This window comes from Littorina saxatilis, unplaced genomic scaffold (genome assembly GCF_037325665.1).
Source record: "Littorina saxatilis isolate snail1 unplaced genomic scaffold, US_GU_Lsax_2.0 scaffold_183, whole genome shotgun sequence".
NCBI classification, from domain to species: Eukaryota; Metazoa; Mollusca; class Gastropoda; order Littorinimorpha; family Littorinidae; genus Littorina; species Littorina saxatilis.
In genome coordinates this window covers 22,501-43,400 of record NW_027127375.1, presented here as the reverse complement: position 1 = coordinate 43,400, position 20,900 = coordinate 22,501, and the positions used below count along the sequence as shown (strand labels likewise).

At 42.7% G+C, this 20,900-nt stretch overlaps 2 protein-coding genes across 2 annotated transcripts in view; both read left to right on the top strand.

Moving 5' to 3' along the window:
* The first annotated feature begins 9,220 nt into the window (after positions 1 to 9,220).
* LOC138955821 (ATP synthase subunit a-like) lies at positions 9,221 to 10,021 on the top strand. The gene has a single exon (XM_070327344.1). It carries the CDS (start codon positions 9,221 to 9,223, stop codon positions 10,019 to 10,021), a length of 801 nt encoding a protein of 266 aa, XP_070183445.1.
* Positions 10,022 to 20,481: 10,460 nt separating this feature from the next.
* LOC138955820 (uncharacterized) overlaps positions 20,482 to 20,900 on the top strand; it is a 576-nt gene continuing 157 nt past the window's right edge. Inside the window, exon 1 of the mRNA XM_070327343.1 lies at positions 20,482 to 20,900. This exon is cut by the window's right edge and continues 157 nt beyond it. Coding sequence (XP_070183444.1) covers positions 20,482 to 20,900 — 419 coding nt within the window.

Genomic DNA, 20,900 nt, shown 5'->3' with positions numbered 1-20,900 from the left:
TATCATTATCGACCAAGAACAGGCACTCCACTGAGTGACACTTTCTTGGTCTCTGTCACCCGATCGTGACACACCTCCCCTCTTCAAGACGAAACCTCGGTTTCGCTCACAGTCATGTTCTCCTCTACAGCCCGAGAGAGAAAGTCAGCTCCAACATTGTTGGCGCCCGGAATGACGCGTACCGTGAATTGGTACGGTTGGAGGATCAACGCCCAGCGCATAAGTCTGGCGTTTGCCAACCTTGCAACCTGAAGATATTGCAGAGGTTGATGGTCCGTCTCCAGACAGAAAGGTCGTCCTCAAGAACGAGCAACCCCTCGTTTCACCCCTGATGACTGCAACCTTCTCTGTCTTCTTGTCTTTGTTCTTCTCCCCGTAGGCTGTCCTCTCTATGTAGGCGCGCAGCAGGTTGGCGTGGTACAGGCGTGCTTTCCCGTGCATCATGATCCTGTAGTCGTTCTGGCCCACCCTCGCTGTCACCTCAAAAGGTCCTTGCCACTGCAGTTGTAGCTTGTTGTGTTTGACAGGTAGAAGTAGCAACACCCGTTCTCCAATCTTGAAGCTGCGCGGCCGTGCCTTGCGGTCGAATCCTCGCGCGTAACGCTGTGCTGCTCTTCCCAGGTTCTCTTGAGCCAGTTTGCAGGTCTCTTCAATCCTGTTCCTGAGTTCTACGATGTAGGTCGCTGTCGTCTGCACCTCCTCGTCAGCTTCTTCGTCCGTCCAAGCCTGACGCAGGATAGCCATGGGACCGCGTACCTGTCTGCCGTACAACAACTCAAATGGGGAAAAGCCCAAGCTCTCCTGAGGAACCTCGCGGTATGCAAAAAGCAATGCTGGGATGTACCTGTCCCACGTGCGTGGTTTCTCCTGAGCTAGTTTCCTCAGCATGGTCTTCAAGGTGCCATTGAACCTTTCCACCAGTCCGTTGCACTGAGCATGGTAAGGAGTGGTGAAGTGCTGCTCCAGTGATAGCAGTCGTGCTGCCTCCGCCATCACTCCTCCCGTGAACTGCGTGCCTCTGTCGGTGAGTACCTCTGATGGAATTCCCAGCCGGGACCACATAGTAACCAGAGCCTCAGCTACTCGCGTGGCTTCAATCGATTTCAGAGGGATCGCCTCTGGGTATCGAGTAGCGTAGTCCACCATGGTCAAAATGTATCTGTTTCCGTCCTCAGACGCAGGCAAGATGGGCCCGATGATGTCCACTGCCACCCGACGAAAGGGTTCGTCGATGAGCGGCATCTTCTCTAAGGGGACCTTCCTCACCCTTCCTTTGGCAACCACCTTCTGGCACTTATCGCAGGACGCACAGAAACGTCGGACATCCGTGCAGATGCCTGGCCAGTAAAAGTGGCGCCAGACACGATCCGTGGTCTTCTTGGTGCCAAGATGACCTCCCAGAATCGAGTCGTGTGCCGTTGCCATGACACCCTCGCGAAACTCGCGAGGCACGACAACCTGTTTGAATGTACCTTCTTGGTTGCTGAACTCCCGGTAGAGCAACTTCTTGTCCCTGAGGAACCTTGACCTCCCATGCTTCCCGCTCAGCTTCACCTTCCCCGACTTCGCGTGCTCCCGAGGAGTCGCTAGTGTCGGATCAGATGCCTGAGCCTTCGCGAGAAGCGCGGGGGTCACGTTCCCCAGGGCAGCTCGTGCAGCAGGTAGGGGTTTGAGAGGTTTGTCCTCTCGCTCCGCCTGTGCCCGCGTGAGCACTGAAATGACGTCGGGAGACCGATAAACGGGAACCTCCCTGGTGACGCCGTCCACAAACTGAACCCGGTTCCCAATGAGCAGGTCGCATGGAGGATCGTCCATGACGACGGCCACAATGGTCCCCGTGAACAACGGTGTTACGACCTTGATCACTGCCGTGTTCAAGTCGTAAGCGTGAGATGCCTCGGCCATTCTCACCCTGATGCTGTCTCCTGTGTAGGCCATAGCTGGAACTAGACTCGCCCGAACCACTATCATGTCTGCTCCTGTGTCCCGCAGACCTTCGCCCTTCACTCCGTTAACGTAGACGTTGCAGTGGGGCTGGAAATGTTTCCTGGAGCACGGAACGCAGAGTTGTGGAATTGTGCATGAGCTCGTGACGTCCCTTAACTCCTCGCTGCCAACAAAGTGTACGCCCTTCTGGTCAGCCTGTCTCTTGTGGCAGTCCTTCTTCACGTGGCCCCGCTTGTTGCAGTAGTAACACTGGATGTCAGTTCTGGAACTTGATCCTTTGTGTCCCTGATCGTCCTTCCCGTCCTTGGGTCCTGAAGAACCTGAATTTCCCGATTTTCCCGGCCGTGAGCCTGAAGATTTGCCGGAGATCGCCTGGGCGTCCTCGTGTACTCTGATCCAGTCGGCTGCCTCCTGAGTAGTCTTTGGCTGGTGTTCCTGCACGAAGGTCACCACCTCAGGTCGCAGGCTGGACATCAGTTGTTCCATGACAATGAGGTCGGCAAGGTCGTTGACGGTCCAGTCCTTTTCGGCCATCTCCACCCAGCGCCGCAGGTAGAGATTAAGGCGTGCCACAAACTGATGGCTCAGCTCGCCGCTCAGTCTCTTGCTGTTACGCAGACGTCGTCTGTAGGCTTCAGCAGTCAGGTTGAAGCGCTGGAGTAACGCCTTCTTTAGTGCCTGATAGTTTCTCGCCTCGTCGTCCTCCAAAGCGTTGTAGAGCTGCAATGCGCGTCCTTTCAAGCAGGTGCTAAGGCGGCTAGCCCACGTGGCCTCTTCCCACTTCTGGTCAGATGCAATGCGCTCAAACCGGCGTAAAAAGTCGTCGAGCTCGTCCTTGTCATCGTCGAACGTCGGCAGTCTCGTACGGTCGGCAACAAACGTCGGCGCGCTAGCCTGAGTAAGCGTACCCTTCTCGGCCTGTAGCCTAGCTAGCTCTAGCTGGTGATCGCGATCCGCCTGTTTGTCCTGACTGTCACGTTCGGCCTGTCGTTCTTGTCTCTCAAGCTCGTCTTTCTTATCCTGTCGGTCACGTTCGGCCTGTCGTTCGGCCTGTCGTTCTCTTTCTTGTCTGTCTCGTTCATCTTTCTCTTTCCGTTCTTGTCTGTCACGTTCGTCTTTCTTTTCCTGTCTGTCTCGTTCGTCTTTCTCTTTCTTGTCCTGTCTGTCACGTTCGGCCTGTCGTTCTTGTCTGTCAAGCTCTTCTTTTCTCGTCTGTCGCTCTATGTCTTCCTTACGTTCTAACTCCTTGCGCTTAAGCAAACTACGCGCTCTAACGCGTGCGTCACGCTCTGTCTGTTCCTCGCTACCAGGAGTCTCAAAAGTTAATCTCTTCGTAGGAGATCCCCCTGTAGCCATGGTTAGTTTAGCAAAGCTTTATCACAAAAGTAAGTCTAACGCAGCTATAGCTAGAACACGCGGTGATGAAAGCGGTGGATACAAAAATCCAGCAACCGGAAAATGCAGAAGAAAAATCCAAACGGTGTAGAACAAATCGCGTAGCCTACTTTATCGGCTGCTTTTTGCGGTGAAACAAAGTGTTTCCCACAGCCGTGGCCTACTTTATCGGCTGCTTTTTGCGGTGAAACAGAGTGTCTCCCACAGCCTTGGTTAGGACAGAAGTCCTCGGACCCTTCCCCCCCAAAATTCCAACAAAGTCAAAATATGGAGAAAAATCCAAGTAAAACAAGACGGTACAAATGTAACCTGTTACAGAGTGCGAAACAACAATGTAGAGAAAACTGAGTAAAACGAATAACAAATCCGCTAACCCCGCTCAGCTCTCTGCAACGGAAAACTCTGAACGTACAACAACAAAGATTCACAAACAAAGGAAAGGGAAGTAATCACAGTTAGCGCATACAATAACTCACAAATTACAATTTACATTTCCTGCAAGATGTGAATCGCTTAAGGTGTGGCATATGATCAAAACTATACAAAAAAGGGTAGCACCAAGCAGAAAATAAGTCGAGCACTGACGAGATTATCTGCTCTTAGTTATCCTTAATTGGTGGGTCTTTATCAGTTGGAAATTAACTGAGTAAATCCCGGCTTGGCCCCCATGTGTCACGTTTCAATATATCACTCAAGGTGATTATGAACCGGTTAATTACTACTAATTAACTAACCACACCACGACCCACTCTCGCAGGCATACAATTAAATAGAGTCAACAAAAGTATAAGTTTCAGACGCCTGTTTATGTATAAACTCTCCACCTCCCTCGAGCCTTCACTCAAAATATGTTCCTTTTACGTTCTCAACACGTAAAAAACCAGTGTTCACTGACAAAATGCCAGTAGTATATAGAAAATTATAGTAACACGCTGAACCCGTGTAAATATAGTTAAATGCGAATGTTCTGTTCGAAAAGCTCTAGTTCGTGCAGGGGTCACACCCCACGTTGTCACTACTCCAATGAAATCACAGATACGAAAAGACAACGGTGGTCAACGGGGTGCGTACGACATGGTGCACTTAGCTTTATCTCTGCTGCTGCTGCTTAGCCGGTATGCTGGTTAGCCGGTTCGCTGGTTAGCCGGTCCGCTGGTTAGCCGGTTCGCTGGTTAGCCGGTCCGCTGGTTAGCCGGTCTCCTGGTTAGCGTAGCCTCAACAGTTCCCGCCAGAGTCAGCCGTGCAGATGTTACAGGAACACGAAACGAACGAATCGGATCGAACGAAGCGAAGGCTGCAAACAGAAAGCATCGGTGCACTAAACATGTCAGCTACCCCTCACCCACCACCTTAAAACATGTTATCTTTAAATATCTCATCGAGCACGTGGGCCTGCACAAAACGGACTTTTTACAACAACAAAACAGTCATTTTCCGTCCTTCTCTCCCTATCTGCAAAAACCATATACAGATTAGTATTTTAGCGTCACAGAGAGTAAATTATGCGCTAACCTGGAAAGAACAACAGAGAGTATTTCATTCCACAACACAGACTCATCAACAGCGTTAAATAATGATTTATTACCTCAAAAGCCTATGATTGTACTCTCAATGGAAGCAAAGTCCGCTTCCTCCCTGGACCAGCCTCTGTTCGTCAACAGTGACCAAAACCGTCCAGAACCCCTTGTCGAATCCTTATGCGAAAGCCATCGCCGACGAAGGAAAATTGACGACTTGTCCTCAGCAAAATACGTGGCAGAGAGAAGAAATAACTCGTGGAAGTTCCCCTAGAGTGCCGAATATAATACTCGGTGAAAAACCATCATACTCTAGAAACTGTGTTAGATCCTTCCCCCTCTGCCGCTGGGTGTCAAGTGTCCCGTACTCGTGTCTCTGTCAGACAACCTAGCCAAAATACACGTGACTGACCTTGTCACAAAACCAGTCCAGCTATACACAATTCTGCCTCCCCAAGCAGAAAAAAGACACGAGAAACTCAATCCCTGAAAATCCCGTGTGCGCTGTCAGCGAAAAACCGTCAGCCCTATGATAGCAGAAACCCGCACTGTGAAGCTCGTGCGTTTCAAAACATCCGTGCTCGTTGAGCACTGTCAGCAAACTCTGCTGTGTCCAATATCACGCACAGGCGCTTTCTATCATTATCGACCAAGAACAGGCACTCCACTGAGTGACACTTTCTTGGTCTCTGTCACCCGATCGTGACACCCAATTTAGCTGCTACAGTGTGTGAACAAACTATTGATGTGCTTTTTACAATGAGCGGTTTTGCTGCTAGCATTGGTCACCTGCCTGGGCCCAAGGGAGAGAAGCGTCTTACCTACCTGGCGCGAGCGCTAGAGGACACGGGTTGAAAATTGCTTCTTTGCGATGTGTAAATCAGTACTTTTCTATTTAATTTCTGCAGCTTAGGTAACTGCGCCATGTGTAAAAGATGGGTAGCATATGATTCGGACATACCTCGACACTACACATTTAAAAAAACAATGAAGACTATGCGCAGTTACCTAAGCTGCAGAATAAAATAGGAAAGTACCGAAGAGAAGAAGCGATTTGTTCCCCCGTGTCCTCTAGCGCTCGCGCCAGGGGAGATAAGCAGGGCTAGCAGCAAAAGCGCTCATTACATATGTTCTGCATCTGAAAATTGGTTGATGATGGTCTGGAAAGATAGCTTTTGTTGTCAAAGTCAGGATACTTGCCTCACAGAGTGACTGGATGTGCAACTATGTTTGCATTCAGATCATTTCAAACCTAAGTTGGTGATGTGTAAATATTTGTTTTTATTCTCTTTGTACACAGCTTTGCAACTTTAGTTCAGTGTGTTGTGTGTGGTTTTAGTTGTTACATATACATTGATATTTTGTTCATTTTGCACATGATTGCATTTTCTCAATCCCTTTGAGTTTGCTACTGTGTGTGTGTGTGTGAACAAACTGTACTTTTGCTGTACTTTTTGCAAGTACGGGTGTACTGATGTGCAACTATGATAGTGTTCTTCATTGCGATCATTAGTGCTGTCTTTTTTTCCAGCTCCCAATTGTAAGCATGACGATGTGCACACAGTTCATTTGCACATTTAGCGTTGTGTGAGAGTGTTTTTCTCTATACATATGCATGGTGATCTGTAAACATTTTGCTTCACTGTGCACAATGCATTGTAAACATTTTGTTGTTCGCAGAACCAACTTCACATTTTTAACTACTTTTTATTCACATGTTTGCCAAAGTGTAAACATTTTGTTCCATTTAACGCTGGTTGTTTTTTTCCTGTCTCAAGACAGCTCAAGACATGTATGGTGATGTGTAAAAATATTGTTCTATGGGCACATTTTTGTGTGTGCACATTTATGTACTTCACTTATGTCAATGTAGCCGCTAATTTAAGTGCAGTCGATTGTACAAACATTTCATTGTGGGTGACTCGAGCTGTCGGCGAACTGCGACAAGATTTCTTTCCCAATTATATAATTGGTGTTACATATTGTTTTTATACATTTTAACTAGCATGAATCTTAATTGAATTGTACTGGAAACTTGCATTCTCCCAGTAAGGTCATATATTGTACTACGTTGCAAGCCCCTGGAGCAATTTTTTGATTAGTGCTTTTGTGAACAAGAAACAATTAACAAGTGGCTCTATCCCATCTTCCCCCCTTCCCCTATCCCATCTTTTCCCTATCCCATCTCCCCCCTTTCTCCGTCGCGATATAACCACGAATGGTTGAAAACGACGTTAAACACCAAATAAAGTAAAGAATCTTAATTGAAGCGTGACAAAATCATTTTGTCACATTGACTGAATTCTCATAAAAGGGCACACATTAACGCTGTTTTATCCTTTCCCAATTATATGAAAATTTGATAGGCGTTTTATTGTTCACAGTACCAACTGTTACTTTTTCCTATTTGCTGATGTGTAAAACTGTTATTGTACGGTGCACACTATTTTCTCCCAATAAATTTATGGCATTTTGTTTTGTATGATGCCATCAAACATTTAACACGTTTTTGTTGCTTATTTACAATTAATTCTGTAATTTATAAAGAAGAAAATCCCGTGCGTAGCACGGGTATCACTAGTGGACTTTATTTGTCATTGAGAGAGAGAGAGAGAGAGAGAGAGAGAGAGAGAGAGAGAGAGAGAGAGAGAGAGAGAGAGAGAGAGAGAGAGAGAGAGAGAGAGAGAGAGAGAGAGAGAACGAACGAACGAACTGTATTACTCAAGGATAGAGATTTTAGGCTCACGCCTAGTCTTACAATCTGTCCCTGCTAAACTAAGACATAAAAATAAAGACAATAAAAGGACAATAATTGTCAATCGCAATCATACAGTATTACAGAGAGAGAGAGAGAGAGAGAGAGAACGAACGAACGAACTTTATTACTCAAGGATGGAGATTTTAGGCTCACGCCTAGTCTTACAATCTGTCCCTGCTAAACTAAGACATAAAAATAAAGACAATAAAAGGACAATAATTGTCAATCGCAATCATACAGTATTACAGAGAGAGAGAGAGAGAGAGAGAGAGAGAGAGAGAGAACGAGAGAGAGTTCTGGTGATTGATTTGATTAAAAATATAATTTCTTAAAACAAAGACTGCATGTTATTGAGTCAAAACAAATTATGAATCTGCTGTCCCATTCGCTATCGGCAGCCCCGCGTACGCTCATCTCTCACATTTGACCGCCTCTCGTCTACAATCAATCAATCAATCAATCAATCAATCAATATGAAGCTTATATCGCGCGTATTCCGTGGGTACAGTTCTAAGCGCAGGGATTTATTTTATTTTATTTTATTTTTATTCAAGGCGCAGGGATTTATTTATGCCGTGTGAGATGGATTTTTTTGTGTGCACAATACATCACGCATTCACATCGGCCAGCAAATCGCAGCCATTTCGGCGCATATCCTACTTTTCACGGCCTATTAATATTATTCCAAGTCACACGGGTATTTTGGTGGACATTTTTATCTATGCCTATACAATTTTGCCAGGAAAGACCCTTTTGTCAATCGTGGGATCTGTAACGTGCACACCCCAATGTAGTGTACACGAAGGGACCTCGGTTTTTCGTCTCATCCGAAAGACTAGCACTTGAACCCACCACCTAGGTTAGGAAAGGGGGGAGCAAATAGCGGCCTGACCCAGGGTCGAACACGCAACCTCTCGATTCCGAGCGCAAGTGCGTTACCATTCGGCCACCCAGTCTACAGGGTCGGTCGATATATTCTACCCCCGAAATAGCACTTCTTTGCATCTTCAATGACTCCATCGTCCATCAGAATCCCAAACCGATGTCAAATACGAGCTGATTTTGTGAAATAAAGCACATTTTCTACTTCCGAAACCCATCGAACAACCATTTCCTGCGCTCGATCGCCATTTTCAGCTTTGAGGCCCGGGTAATTTACGGGCAAATATCAACCGCTCTATGACATTTTATGCATCGAGAAACAAATTAAGGCATCGCTAAATCAGTAGCTTACCTTAAATCCCGAAGTAAATTAAACAATTTCAGGAAAACTGACAAAATGTGCCTTGAATCGTGTCAGGCCCCGCGTATAACTGCCGCCCCGTTATGTCAGGTTATCCCCCGTGATACAGACCTTGGTCAAAGTGCATTTTATTTCCAGGTGTGAATTTCTGAATAACATGTCTGCAGGTGACGAACACCTGATTGAAAGAAAGTCAGGCGTTCCGGTGGATGCTTACATAACACCGAAAAGAGTCAAAATGGATTCAAAATGTAAAGGTAACTGATTTTTTTATGTTCTATGTGATGTTATAATTATGTGTTTTTCTGTGTGATGTTTTAAGTGATGTTCTATGTGGTGTTCTATGTGATGTTTTATGTAATGTTCTATGTGATGTTCTATGTGATGTTCTATGTGATGTTCTATGTGATGTTCTATGTGATGTTCTATGTCATGTTCTATGTGATGTTCTATGTCATGTTCTATGTCATGTTCTATGTGATGTTCTATGTGATGTTCTATGTGATGTTCTATGTGATGTTCTATGTGATGTTCTATGTGATGTTCTATGTGATGTTCTATGTGATGTTCTATGTAATGTTCTATGTGATGTTCTATGTAATGTTCTATGAGATGTTCTATGAGATGTTCTATGTGATGTTCTATGAGATGTTCTATGTGATGTTCTATGTGATGTTCTATGTAATGTTCTATGAGATGTTCTATGCGATGTTCTATGTGATGTTCTATGTGATGTTCTATGTGATGTTCTATGTGATGTTCTATGTCATGTTCTATGTCATGTTCTATGAGATGTTCTATGTGATGTTCTATGTCATGTTCTATGAGATGTTCTATGTCATGTTCTATGTCATGTTCTTTTTGATGTTCAATGTGATGTTCTATGTGATGTTCTATGTGATGTTCTATGTGATGTTATATGTGATGTTATATGTGATGTTCTATGTGATGTTCTATGTGATGTTCTATGTGATGTTATATGTGATGTTCTATGTGATGTTTTATGTGATGTTCTATGTGATGTTCTATGTGATGTTTTATGTCATGTTTTATGTGATGTTCTATGTCATGTTTTATGTGATGTTCTATGTGATGTTCTATGTGATGTTCTATGTCATGTTCTATGTGATGTTCTATGTGATGTTATATGTGATGTTCTAAGTGATGTTCTATGAGATGTTCAATATGATGTTCTTTATGGTGTTCTATATCATCTTCGATGTTATGTTCTGTGTGATGTTCGTTGTGTTGTTCGTTGTGATGTTCGATGAGATGTTCGCTGTAATGTTCTATGTTATGTTCTATATTGTCAAGGGAATTTAGAGTGTAGCTGAACTTATTGGTCCGGTGTTTGCTTTTCCGTGTACGGGGTTTCTACATTCGCACACTCATTCACACATAGACATACAGGATGGTGACAACACGCACTGGAACACCACACACGGCACACAACGAATGAATATTTCAAATCTGTCACTATTAACTCAAATCAAATCATAAACATCATACAAATACACAGGTAATAACCAAATACCTCTCGCCACACAGAACACACCGTTCGGCACTGTATCAACACACTTTCTTCATAATCCTCCGAATGTCTACAAAACAGCCAGGAATCACATCACTGCCGAAAGTCCTTGAAGTTACGCACAGTCCCTTTTCTGTCCTCCGACAAACACAAGAATGTCCGCTTTCATGTCTCAATTGTTCGTCCAGCTGCAGGTATTAAAATAAAGTCTGAACTACTCTAATTAACTATTTTTTGATGTGTCGAAAGCTTTTGACAAAGTCTGGCAGAAAGGATTATTAGTAAAATTGGAATCGATTGGTGTTCGAGGTCGACTTTTATCATTGTTTTGTAGTTACTTAGCAAACCGTGTTCAATTAGTTGTCGTTAAAGGAGCTAAGTCAGAGCTGAAAGGTATACAAGCAGGCATTCCTCAAGGTTATGTGTTAGGCCCTTTGTTGTTTTTGATTTATATAAATGATATTGTAAATGATATTGAGTCTGTTATTAAATTGTTTGCTGATGACACAAGCATGTCACTTGCATTGAATGATCCGGTAAGACGTGCCGAGATTTTAAATACAGACCTCGATAAAATTAGTTGTTGGGCAGCACGTTGGAAAGTCACATTTAATGAAACAAAAACCAAATTGCTGAATATAAAACGTGACTTAAGCCAAATTGACCCGTTATTTTTCAATGGAATTGTTTTGGAAGACACAAATGAACACAAGCACCTTGGTATTATTTTGCAAAATGACTGTAAATGGGACGCTCAAGTCAGAAATATTGTGAAAAAAAAACCCTTTGTTGATTAATTGTTTAAGGCATTATAAGTATAAGTTATGCAGAAAAAGTTTGGAAATAATGTACAAATCCTTTATTTTGCCACATTTTGACTATGTTGATGTATTATGGGATAATTGTACCGAAGCCCTGTCGAACACCCTGGAAAAACTACACCTTGAAGCTTTACGTATTATAATTGGCGGTGTGCGGAGAACTAGTCATGCTAAGATTTACCAAGAAAGCGGATTTTGTAGTCTAAAGGAACGCCGAAGACAACATAAATTGATTTTATATCATAAAATAGTTCATGGTAAATGTCCCCTATATTTAGTTGACCTTTTGCCACCACTAGTTTCATCCTTAAATCCTTATCACAGAAGACGACCACTTGAAAGATTTGTACCTGCTCGCAGGACAGAAATGCCTGCATCATTAGTTGTCAGTAATTATTACATGTGCTGATTGTTCTCTTTGCCTGCGCGCGTATAGTATGTTGGTTATGATTGGTCATAGTATGTTTGTTTATGTTTGGTCGTTATCTTTGCCTGTGCGTGTATTGTATGTTTGGTCGTTTTCTTTGCCTGTGCATGTATAGTTTGTTGGTTATGTTTGGTCGGTTTCTTTGCCTGTGCGTGTATAGTATGCTTGGTCGATGTATGTATTGTAAAGCGCTAAGAGTAGACATTTTTCTAGAATAGCGCTATAAAAGTTTGCATTATTGTTATTAAATCTTCCGAACATCCTTCGTTCCTTCGACTACAATTTTATGGAATGATCTGCCTGATGTGGTTAAAACCACAAACTCAATTAGCGAGTTTAAGCATTATTTACAAAGTCCTTATCATTATGTGCCAGTTTATTATTATTTTGGAAAAAGACAGGTAGAAATACAACACAGCAGAATGCGTTTAAACATGAGTAACCTTAATTCCGATTTATGCAAACGCCATTTAAAAGATAACCCACAGTGTGCGTGCGGTAACCGGAACGAAACAGCTGAACATTACTTGTTGTACTGCACGTTGTTTGAAAATGCTCGTATGTCCACAATTAACTCACTGCCTGCCAATTTTAGACACGTGGAAACATTATTAAGAGGCAGCGAGCAACATTCATTTCGCATAAACACATTCAGTGATTTTCGAGTCGGTCCAATCTTTTATTGCTGAATCTGGTCGACTAACTTGAAGGATTAGCCCACGTACTGGTATTGTGTATGTTTGTGTGCAGGAGAACGTAAACCCGCCTCTCAGTGTTGTTGCATCAATTACATATTTAACATAAGTAATAATTATCATTGAGTTTTTGTTCTTGTTTTGCTGTTCTCTTTTGTGTGTGTGTGAGGTTGTTTTCTTCCATACATTAGTAACGAACTATGCTGCCCTCTCCATTAAAATGTACATTTATCTGAACTTACTTATTGCATGTCTCAGCATCGATGTTCTCGTCCCACGCGCTTCATTTACAGTCTTACCTTATTTTTTTCTTTATTTTTTTATTTTATTTTTTTATTTGATTAATTTTTTTTCTCTGTAAATCCTCCTGTTTTGATTAAGTTCTCCATACATACCCCCCTCCTACTTTTTGTTCTTCTGGTTAATAATTGTGTTGTCCACCATCATGAAAACTTGTGTAACTTGTTATGGTCACGTCAAAATCTGCTTGAGTTCGTGTCCTCGCTGCATTTTTGTCAATTGTTTCACAGGGTCCCCACTGGTTTTCAGAAACAAAATTCCATGACTTTTCCATGACTTTCCATGAGCCTCAATAACATTTTCCATGACTAGATCCACAGGTCGCCATTTCCGAACACGCAAACTTTTTACGTCTTGCCAGTTTTGACACTGGCTTGCTTTGCACTGAACTTGTGATTTGAGTCAGTTTCTATGCAGTGTCTCTTCGACAAGCAAGTCAAGCATTTGCTACGCAGTGAGATTATCGGTAATGTTTGCTGGTCCTGTCATTTCGAAGGTTAATTTTTTTTCTTTCTTATTTTTGTTAAATTCCATGACTTTCGATGACTTGAATTGGAATTCCATGACTTTCCAGGCCTGGAAAATTAAAAATCAAATGCCATGACTTTCCAGGTTTTCCATGACCTGTGGGAACCCTGTTTCATGTCATGTATTTTGAATAAAATTGTGTTTAAACCAATTAACTACACACTTTCATCCCACACTACAACAAACACATCCCACACCACAACAAACACATCCCACACCACAACAAACACATCCCACACCACAACAAACACATCCCACACCACAACAAACACATCCGCTCGCATCAGTCGTCCCATCGCTCTCACGGTCAACCGCTCGACCACCGCATTTATACAGAGGGGTGACAACATACGACGCATCGCACAGCACAACCGTCCCTCGCTAAAACAAAACACTGATTTTACCTATTCAAATTAGGCGAGTCGGCTATTCCGCCAGACCATTTCAATAGGGTTTTAAGCTCCGTTTATACAGAGTGCGAACGCGAACGCGTCCAACGCGAACACGAACGCGAACGCGAACGCGACTTTTGAGCAGTTTTGCCATTCAAATAGAGCACGAACCCGAACGCGGAAAACCGTCGACGGCTTTCGAGGCGGCTCGTCTTTTTCTTGCTGTGAGAGATAAAATTTGGTCATTTGGAATCATGGCGCAGGTAGAGTCAGACACGGAGGAGATCATAGTACTGTATTTGTACGCAAAACAACGGAGAAAGAGAAAGAAATTTTACAGAGAAGAAGTGAATTTGGAGAGTACCACCACCTCGTACAAGAACTACATTTTCATCCTGCAAAACTCCATCAATACTTTCGAATGACTGAGGAGCAATTTGACTACATTTTGCAATTAGGCGTACAAGTTTCTATTTGTGGAAATGATGGAAGGGAAGTACCTGCTGATTGGTTTTTAGCAAAAAAGCCGCGCGACCTTCTGAGAAAAATCGCTCTGGGGGCAATCAAGGCGGTCGTTTGTGCGAACAAAAAAAATTTCGCGTTCGCGTTCGCACTCTATTTGAACGGTTTGTTACGGCACATATTGTCGCCCCTGCATATATTGTCGCCGGCGACAATATGTGCCGGGACGACAATATGTGCCGTCTTAGGCGGCACATATTGTCGCGCTCATATTGTCGTCCCGGCACATGTTGTTGGCCGTTCGTGCTCTTATCTTCTATTCGAAAGTGTGTGTGTGTGTAGGTGTGTGTGTGTGTAGGTGTGTGTGTGTGTGTGTGTGTGTGTGTGTGTGTGAGAGAGAGAGAGAGAGAGAGAGAGAGAGAGAGAGAGAGAGAGAGAGAGAGAGAGAGAGAGAGATAAGATATTTACGAGGGTGATGGAGTAAGCATGTGAATAATTGCTGTTTTTACATCCAGCCCTCGCCCGTGAGAAAAACAATCTAATCAAATAAACAATGTGAGTACATTAACAATTTGTAAACACACACACACACACACACACACACACAGACAGAGAGAGAGAGAGAGAGAGAGAGAGAGAGAGAGAGAGAGAGAGAGAGAGAGAGAGAGAGAGAGAGAGAGAGAGAGAGAGAGAGAGAGAGAGAGAGAGAGAGAGAGAGAGAGAGAGAGAGAGAGAGAGAGAGAGAGAGAGAGAGAGAGAGAGACGATCATCTTATTCTCCATCATTTTCTGATTCCAAAAACATATAAATATGTTATGTTTGGATTAAAAACAAGCTCTGAAAATTAAATATATAAAAATTATTATCAAAATTAAATTGTCGAAATCAATTTAAAAACACTTTCATATTATTTCTTGTCGGTTCCTGATTCCAAAAACATATCGATATGATATGTTTGGATTAAAAACACGCTCAGAAAGTTAAAACAAAGAGAGGTACAGAAAAGCGTGCTATCCTTCTTAGCGCAACTACTACCCCGCTCTTCTTGTCAATTTCACTGCCTTTGCCATGAGCGGTGGACTGACGATGCTACGAGTGATACGGTCTTGCTGAAAAATGGCATTGCGTTCAGTTTCATTCTGTGAGTTCGACAGCTACTTGACTAATTAAATGTTGTATTTTCGCCTTACTCGACTTGTTGTTTGTTTGTTTGTTTGTTTGTTTGCCTATGTGTCTTATTATCTTGTTTTGTTTTGTTTTCTGGCTGGGCGATTGGTGTTTGTTGTTTGTTTTATGATTGTTTGGTTGTTTTGTTTTTGCAGCTCCTCTGGGTTTTTTTCTTTTTATATTTAGTCAAGTTTTGACTAAATATTTTAACATCGAGGGGGAATCGAAACGAGGGTCGTGGTGTATGTGCGTGTGTGTGTGTGTGTCTGTGTGTCTGTGTGTGTGTGTGTGTGTGTGTGTGTGTGTGTGTAGAGCGATTTAGACTAAACTACTGGACCGATCTTTATGAAATTTGACATGAGAGTTCCTGGGTATGAAATCCCCGAACGTTTTTTTTCATTTTTTTGATAAATGTCTTTGATGACGTCATATCCGGCTTTTCGTGAAAGTTGAGGCGGCACTGTCACGCCCTCATTTTTCAACCAAATTGGTTGACATTTTGGTCAAGTAATCTTCGACGAAGCTCGGACTTCGGTATTGCATTTCAGCTTGGTGGCTTAAAAATTAATTAATGACTTTGGTCATTAAAAATCTGAAAATTGTAAAAAAAAATAAAAATTTATAAAACGATCCAAATTTACGTTTATCTTATTCTCCATCATTTGCTGATTCCAAAAACATATAAATATGTTATATTCGGATTAAAAACAAGCTCTGAAAATTAAATATATAAAAATTATTATCAAAATGTTTTTTTCGAAATCAATTTAAAAACACTTTCATCTTATTCCTTGTCGGTTCTTGATTCCAAAAAGATATACATATGATATGTTTGGATTAAAAACACGCTTAGAAAGTTACAACGAAGAGAGGTACAGAAAAGCGTGCTATCCTTCTCAGCGCAAGTACTACCCCGCTCTTCTTGTCAATTTCACTGCCTTTGCCGTGCGCGGTGGACTGACGATGCTACGGTCTTGCTGCGTTGCATTGCGTTCAGTTTCATTCTGTGAGTTCGACAGCTACTTGACTAAATATTGTATTTTCGCCTTACGCGACTTGTTTACATTTAGTCAAGTTATGACTAAATGTTTTAACATCGAGGGGGGAATCGAGACGAGGGTCGTGGTGTATGTGCGTGTGTCTGTGTGTGTGTGTGTGTGTGTAGAGCGATTCAGACTAAACTACTGGACCGATCTTTATGAAATTTGACATGAGAGTTCCTGGGTATGAAATCCCCGAACGTTTTTTTCATTTTTTTGATAAATGTCTTTGATTACGTCATATCCGGCTTTTCGTGAAAGTTGAGGCGGCACTGTCACGCCCTCATTTTTCAACCAAATTGGTTGAAATTTTGGTCAAGTAATCTTCGACGAAGCCCGGACTTCGGTATTGCATTTCAGCTTGGTGGCTTAAAAATTAATTAATGACTTTGGTCATTAAAAATCTGAAAATTGTAAAAAAAAATAAAAAAATTATAAAACGATCCAAATTTACGTTCATCTTATTCTCCATCATTTGCTGATTCCAAAAACATATAAATATGTTATTTGTGGATTAACAACAAGCTCTGAAAATTAAATATATAAAACTTATTATCAATTTTTTTTTCCGAAATCAATTTAAAAACACTTTCATCTTCTTCCTTGTCGGTTCCTGATTCCAAAAACATATAGATATGATATGTTTGGATTAAAAACACGCTCAGAAAGTTAAAACGAAGAGAGCTACAGAAAAGCGTGCTATCCTTCTTAGCGCAACGAATACCCCGCTCTTCTTGTCAATTCCACTGGCACTGCCTTTGCCACGGGCGGTGGAGTGACGATGCTACGAGTATACGGTCTTGCTGCGTTGCGTTGCGTTCAGTTTCATTCTGTGAGTTCGACAGCTACTTGACTAAATGTTGTATTTTCGCCTTACGCGACTTGTTTTCTTTTTGATTTACTGTGCGTGCTTGCGTCTGTACGTACGTGCGCGTTTGTGCGTATGCATGTGTTTAAGTGCGTGTGTTCAAGCATCTGTGCGCGTTCATTTATGGTCTGAATCGGTGACTGCTTCAGAGCTTCACATTTTTCCCAATTTTAGATTTAAAAAAAAATGTTCTTTTTTATTTTGATACGAAACTCTGCTGCGCGCAGGACTTTTTTTTTTCCTTCAATAAATTGATAGTGCCGGAAAATATGATACAGCTCATTTCATGGCAACTTATCTTTTTGTATGGTACTTGAGCTATGAAGTTACCAAGCGGCATGAATAGTAACACACACATACAGAGAGAGAGAGAGATTGGATTGGATTGGATTGTTTAATTGTGTAACCAGTGATTTGGTTTTTACAATGGTAAAAAAAAAGAGAAAATGTACAAAATCAGCATTTCACGTAATCGAATCAAATGTATATACATGGTGTTGAATATTTTTGGCAGTTGCTTGCTAATATAGTCACCTCACAATATAGATATATACATCGTAGCAAACAGTGTATCAACCATGAAAACTTTCTGGTAACGGTAATACCGAGGGGTACATTTTTCATGTCACGAATCAAACATCAAGTCTCTTCTGCCTCGCTTTCCAAGCCAGGAATAGATATTTAGCAAAACTTACGGCTTTTGTTTCGTCGCTACCTTTCAACAGTTCACGCAGTTGGAGTTCGCATGGAGAGTCAACCGGTATGCCAATATATCTGGTTCTAATAGCCTGATACACTGGGCACACAAAGACAACATGTATTTCATCCTCAGTTTTATTTGTACAAAAAGGGCATAGCCGGCTTGCTTCCGAATGCGAAAAACGTTGCCTGTGTGCACTGAATGGGGAGACGCCAAGTCTGAACCTGCTGAGAGCTGTCCTGTAGATATTCACTTTTATAAAGTCTAAATAATGTTCTCGTCCGATCAGACTTTTGTGACTGTGGTAAAGTTCAAAGCGAGGACTTTGTGACGTATGATTGAGCCATTTCAGACAAAAGTTTTCACTTAATCGTTCTTTGAAGGTGCGCAGGAATAGTCTCTCATCTGCCACGCTTCCAAATTGCCACACAAGGCCGAAACCAAGCTCACACAACAAAGACTTAACACGTGTGACCCAGTTGTCATGGCCCCTTTCATGCATATTCAATAGGGACAAGTATGCCATCTTAGAAAATCTAACGTCCGGCTGCTTAAGTAAGCGGAACCAATATTGAATGCACTTTGCAGCGGACTCAATGTGAAGTGGATAACGGCCAAGTTCACTGTAAATCATGTCGTTAGGTGTCATGGTTGGTACATTCATAAAAAGCTTGCACGCGTAAAGGTGCACCCTTTCGATCTGTTTATTTTCGCTGTGACCCCAAAGTTCAGAAGCATAAAGCAATGAAGGAACAATTTGAGCGTCAAACAGTTTGAAAAACACTTCGCATGAGGAGATACCACACTTTTTCAGCGTTCTAAGGATTTCCATTGTTCCCTTTTTGCCTCTCGACACAAATTCCTCCGTGCCTATGTTTAAACTCATCATTGTAGAAAAGGTGAAGCCAAGGTATTTATACCTACCAACAACTTCGAGTATCTCAGTGCCTAAGTACCACTTTTCTTTCTCGGATAGATAACCACCTTTACGGAATACCACAACTTTTGTTTTTTCCGCATTAACTTTCAGTCCGAGTCTGTTTGATGATTCGTATAGTGTGGTTAACTGTGTTTGCAGTCCTATTACAGTAGATGATATGAGGGCGAGGTCATCCGCAAACAACATGAGAAATATTTCTACCTGGTTAGGTAGTAACTGAATGCCCTGTCTCCCTTTCCCGATTATGTCATTTGCGAGTTCATTGATAAAGAAGGTGAACAGAATCGGACTACACATACATCCCTGGTTCAGGCCCTGAAGGCACTGGAAAAAGTCCGTGAGCCCGCCGCTGCTAGTTGAACGAACGCATGTTCTGATATTGGCATACATCGCCTGGAGCATAGTCAGCATTTTCCCTCTCACACCAGTTTTTGCAAGGACAAACCACAGCGCAGCATGGTTAATCATGTCAAAACACTTATAAAAGTCCACGAAGGCCACATAAAGCTTTGAGTTGCGGGAAAACTGTTTCTCGATCATCGCGTACAATGTAAAAATATGGTCTACCGTAGAGTAGGACTTACGGAAACCTGCCTGTGCGTCAGAAATGACGCCATGTTCTTCAGCCCACTTTGTCAGTCTTGTGTTTAGAATGGAAAGAAACACTTTGCTGACACAACTCAATAATGAGATGCCTCTATAGTTATCTGGCATGTCAGGGTCTCCTTTTTTATATAATGGAACTATGACTGATTTTGTCCACTCCTTTGGAAAGACACCCTTATTGAAAATACTGTTAGTTAATTTTACCAAGAATGGTAGTAGTTTATGTTCTCCTGCCTTTAAAAAGTCGCTTATAATTTTGTCAGTGCCTGCAGCTTTTCCACTCTTAAGTTTCCTTATCGCGTTTTTTACTTCTGCTTCGCTAATAACGCCATCAAGTAAATCATCATATGGTTCATAATCTTCTTGTGTATGGGGTATGTTAAAGTCCAAGGTCTGGTTGTCATTTGCACTGTTATTGAAAAGTTTTGAAAAGTGACCCAACCAAGTTTGCTCAGAGATATCGCCACTGACAGTGTGTTTCTGCCTACATCTCCTGATCTCGCTCCAAAATTCACGTGAATCATTCATAACGTTTTGTAAGCGCTCTGTTTTCTGTTCTTTGTGTTGTGTTTGTTTTGTCTGCAACATATGTTTATATTCCTTTCTCTGTGCCAAGTAGGTCTGCTTGTCATTGTCACTTTGAGTTTTATGTGATAATTTTAGTGCTCTTCTTACAGCTCTCTTTTCGGCTAAACACTCACCGTCAAACCACTTACTGCTTGGATTTGTCATAACCTGTATACTCTTGTGCATGCATGCACCAGACTCAAGAATACTTTTAACAAAAATGTCAAGCGCAGTATCAATATCAGTGTCAATCATATACTGAACTCCAAAAGAAACGCAAGTTAAGAGTTATTTAGGGTTTTGTTAAAATGCATGCACTAAAGGTGGGTTTCAGGGGAAAATTCTGCACGAGCATGAGTTAGCATAGTGTCCTGCACGTAGCCTGTGAAAATCACGTGTGCAGCACCCAGGGTGCGCTCTCTGCAGCGTGCTGAAGATTGAGACTGTTTTTCGCTCGCGCAGCCCACACAAAACCTGCCAGACCGGATTTTTTTTCGTTAACAGTACTCAGCTCACACAAGGAACAAAAACCTGTCTCCGTCCACTGTCTGAAATCAGCCATTTGTACAGTAGAAGCATGCCAAGACTGAGCGCCATTGACCGGGAGAGAGCAATCGGGCAATTGCAAGCTGGAAATCGCCCAGCTGCCATTGCAAATGTCATGGGCGTGGCAACCTCGACCATCTGTCGTCTGTGGACCCGATTCCAAGCCAGCGGCAGCACCTGGGATGGCGCTAGAAGCGGACGACCTCGTGTGACTACTGCTCGCCAGGACCGGGCCATCTACCGTCAGCACCTGCGCCAACCGTTCCTCCCGGCTACAGAAACCTCTAGGAACACCGTTGGAACCCATGGCGCTCCCATCTCGGGCACCACGACACGACGCCGGCTGTCAGCCAACCACATGGACTGCAGGCGTCCTGCTCGCCGCACATTGCTTACTGCACAGCACAGGCAGCAGCGACTGCAGTGGGGACATGAACACCTCAACTGGAA

Excerpts from the sequence above, each read along its gene's own strand:
- LOC138955821 (XM_070327344.1), top strand. The coding sequence starts at position 9,221 with ATGTTCTATGTGATGTTCTATGTGATGTTCTATGTGATGTTCTATGTG.